This window comes from Triticum dicoccoides, chromosome 5B (assembly GCF_002162155.2).
Source record: "Triticum dicoccoides isolate Atlit2015 ecotype Zavitan chromosome 5B, WEW_v2.0, whole genome shotgun sequence".
Lineage (NCBI taxonomy): Eukaryota > Viridiplantae > Streptophyta > Magnoliopsida > Poales > Poaceae > Triticum > Triticum dicoccoides.
The window spans coordinates 530,143,416-530,147,625 of NC_041389.1; the positions used below are offsets into that span (position 1 = coordinate 530,143,416).

Here is a 4,210-nt window from a genome sequence, read left to right on the forward strand (position 1 = left end):
ATACTACCATGATTGATTATGAATAGATCGAATGTTTCTCTTGAAAAAACTAACGCCTATTTGATTCAGAGCCAGGTTTGATATTTATTCAAGGTACTTCTAACAGTATTCGCAAAAAAAGGCGACAAAAGTTTGCCCGCATTTTTTTTAAAGCCCAGCTTAAATAGAAAATGACGAAAATTAATAAAGCCAACCTTCTCATTTGCGAAGAAAAAAACGTAGCCTTCTCAAAAGCGAAAGAAATTAGCCGACGAGCGTCCACGGCAACCAACCCACCCTGGCCAAATCTACCATGAAAAGACTACAGCGCGAGATGCAGCCGGCGAAGGCGAAGCCGGCGCCGGAGCCGAGGACCAAGGGCGTCGCGGCGCTTGCGCGGGCGCTGGCGGCGGAGGCCTTCACGCCGCGCGAGCTCGACGCGGCGGAACAGCTCATCCATCTCAGCGGGAGCAGCGCGTCCTCGGGCACCACGGGCGCCCACCCCGTCGCCTACGTCGCGGCCTCGGGCGTCTCCTCCCCGCGCTCCGTCAACGGACTGCAGGCGCCGGCGCCGGGCGCGGTTTTCCTTGGCGGTTCCGGGGACCGGGAGGAAGAGGAGGAGCAGGAGGTGGCCGGGAGCCAGCGGAGGGCGAAGCGGTACCGCCTGATCGCCGAGATCTACGCCGCGACGGAGGAAATCGGAGGCCGCAGCGGCCGGATGAACAGAAAGGATTAGGCGACGAGGTGGAGGGAGGAGAGGAGAGACGAGAGGGATCTTCCTGTAATTAGCGTAATTGCTGGGGGGTAGCTGGTACTTCGTGCTCGCAGTCCTCTCCTTCCTCGCCGGAGAGGAATCGCCATCGATCTACTGTAAATTAAAGCTTCAATCGATGCAATAAGACGTACTAGTAATTGGTTGGAGTTCCATCCCTTGTTTGTGTTGAACTGTTGATCATGACGGCTTCTGATTCCAGAACTGATATTTGTCGTCTCCTACCATGTTTCCCTACTTCCTACAGCTTATCGATGATCTCCGTGCGCAGCGACGAGGATCAGATCAGGTCCGGCGCGGTTAGGTAGCTCTGGGCAGAGCAGCGAGGCGAGGCCGATCGATTTCGATTGCGCCCGCGCGTGCATGCAATTTTCGCAATTAACTATTCAGAGGCTGATGCGAGTGAGATTCGATCCACGATCTGGGAAATTCGTAGTAAGAGCACTGGTCTGGAGTCCAATTCCTGGCGCGTACATGGTCAGAGATGCTTGCGGTGTGCTTGATCAAAAGATTTTGTGGAGGAGCTAGCACCAGCTGACGGCTGGTGGCGCCCAGGGGGAATGGCGGTACAGGCTTCTTACTACGGCGAGGCAGCGAGGTTCCGATCTAATTAACCGCTGCCTCGCCATACTGGTTTGGTCGATTTAGGCGAGTCCAATTTCTTGCATGCAACATGAAGGAGTGACTGACGGTAGCTGCTGAAGCAGAGACAATGGTGGGGTTAAATGGAATGTTCTAGAAGCTTCCAAGCGAATCTTGGAGGTGGGCAGGCAAGCCGTCCATGCGAAATTAGATCTTGCACATACATGGTGTCCTGTTAAATCCAACTAGCTTATCTTTGACCACTAAGGTGTGACTGTCACTGATCATGACTGATGACTACAGATAAATTTATCACTTCTTCTTCGGTACAACCCCCCTAAACACAACAACGGCTGAGATCGTTCCGTACCCCTTCATAAAAAGGGTAGGATCGTCCAGCACATAAAAAGCCGCCGCCCGCGCGACGGGGCTGTACCCGCGCGACGGGGCTCTACGCCGACTACCCCGTAGACGCGTCCGTCCGCGTACGTACGACGACAACCCTAGAAAAAAAAACGACGCGACGTGACGAGCGACGTACTCGTGGCGATGTGGCGTCGGCTGGACGAAAAAAAATAAGACGACGCGACGTGTGTGGACGGGGCGGTTGCGTGCCGTCTAAGCGTCGGTCAAAGACGGTTCCCGACGCGGCGGCCGGCCCGATGCCATTAATGCCGGCGTTACGCCGGGGCGTCGGTCACCTACCGAACGGCGCCCCCCACCCACCGACGCCTGCCTTTAAAACACCGCCCCCGTCGCCCGTCTGCCTCCCGCACTCCACTCGACGCGCCTCGACCGCTCACCCCACCCACCGACGCGCTTCCACCGCCGACGAGCTCCCATTCCCGGCGGCCTCCATGGCGTCCGACGGCGGCGACGGCGGTAGCTCGTGGCCGACGAGCCTGGACACGCCGGAGACGAACGAGCTCATCCGTCTTGGGTTGATGGTGCCACCGGGCTGCCATCTGCCGCGCGTGTTCCACATCACCGCCGACGGGTACCCGACGAGGGGGCCCGGCGCAACGACGGCCGAGCTCCGCCAGCACGAGGGCGGCCTGTGGAACATCGTCGGCCGCACGAGGTTTTGGAAGGGCAAAGACTTCTGGGCCGTCGTCGTGCAGGCCCGTCGGGAGATGCGGACCGGCGGCTCGTCGTCGGGCCCGGGCGGCTCGTCGTCTGTCGCGTGCGGCGCATCGTCCGCCCCGCGCCGGCCCCGCCGTCCCCCTCCGGCAGCCGCGCCGTCTCCGAGCTCGTCCCGCCGTCCGGTTCTCGCCATCGCCCGGCCCGCCTCCCCTCCCGTCGTCGAGATCCCGCCGGAGCAGTTCGCACTGCGCGAGGACGGCGACCCCGACGACTACCCCGGCTACCTCATCGCACTGCGGGCGTCGCAGGCAGAAGCGGCGGCCGCTGCGGCGGCCGTGGAGGCGAGAGAGGCCGCCGAGCTGCAGGCCGCACTCGACGCGGCGGCGGCTATGGCGGCGGCAGCAGAGGCCGCCGAGCTGCAGGCCGCACTCGACCCGGCGGCGGCCATCGAAGCGGCGCAGCCGCAGATTGCTCAGGATCAGGGGGACGACGGCTACTGGGAGGACGGCGGCAAGAGCAGCGACGACGGCGATGGTGACGTCGGCGCGGGGGAGATCGTGGACCTCGCCGACTCCGACGAGGACGAGTAGATTAGGATTTGTTTTTTTTTCATGGAGTAGTAGATTAGGATTAATTAGTTATGTTTAAATAAGTTTAATTAAGTCATGTTTAATTAAGTTTTTATGTTCTAATGTTTAATTAAGACATGTTTAATTAAGTGGGCGTTCGGTTTATATGGTTAGTTCGGTTCGGTTTATTCGGGTTTTTAAATTTCGGTTTCTGTAAAATAAAACCCTAAATAATCAAAGTAAAAATATAAACCGAAGCTTTTTAACCAAAATTTGTCGGTTCGGTTTGTTCGGTTAACCGTAAAACCGATTATGTATGCGTCTCATAGGCCATATGGAATAGAAAGAAATCAATATATTAAACACATATGGAATAGAACATTTTTAGAAATTACACTTTGAAAATTTATGACTTTTTTCAGAAAATGATGATCATGTTTTTCAACATATGATTTTTTTAATAAATATCACAGATATTTGTGGAATGGTCCGAACATCTTTTTATAATTGCACTCACATTTTTAGTTTCATGAACATTTTTAATGTCCAGTGAACATTATTAAAACTGAGTAAGTAAAACCTTTTAAAATCGAAACAAAACCGACCCAAAGAAACAGAAGCAAAAAAGACATAGAGAAAACCCGCCCAGAAATCAGGGGTAACCTTCTAGAAGGTTCCCAAATCCGGAAACAATGTACGGCCCATGCGAATAAGAGATTATTTAGCGCCTAAGATTTTCCCTGATAAATGATACTACTGACAATAAGAAAGGCATAGCATCAACTCCAAAAAAAGAAGTTAACAAAATGCTCTTTGCACACCTGTCTTATAGGATTATTATTTTCGGGCGTTTCTTGTATATTTAGGTGTAATCCTTTGAGAGGATACCATGGTTCTTTTTTACCAAGTTGCCCCTCGAAAAAAATGATCGACTTTGGCGGATGCGACGGAGAGAAGTACGACCGAGGTCCCCTCCGCCCATACCGAAACCACCGGGTTGCAAAGCAAGTGCCAGTGCGGTTTGCCGGAATGCATCCAACTTTTGGCAGTGCGTGTGGGGCCCCGCCCGGGGACCGCACGCCAGAGATGAACGAAAACGGACTACGAACGCACGTTACGTCACGTGCGGGCAGTGTTTTAGGGGTTTTCGGTGCGAAAAATCATAGAAAATCCGTACAGTGTAGGAACACGGCCAATTTTGGCGTGCGTGGCCTGCATGGTCACT

General features: G+C 54.4%; 1 protein-coding gene across 1 annotated transcript; it reads left to right on the top strand.

Annotated features, from left to right (window-relative positions):
* Positions 1 to 262: 262 nt before the first annotated feature.
* Positions 263 to 894, top strand: LOC119306008. The gene has a single exon (XM_037582368.1). The coding sequence runs from the start codon at positions 293 to 295 to the stop codon at positions 713 to 715; it is 423 nt and encodes a 140-aa protein (XP_037438265.1). The 5' UTR covers positions 263 to 292; the 3' UTR covers positions 716 to 894.
* Positions 895 to 4,210: the final 3,316 nt, after the last annotated feature.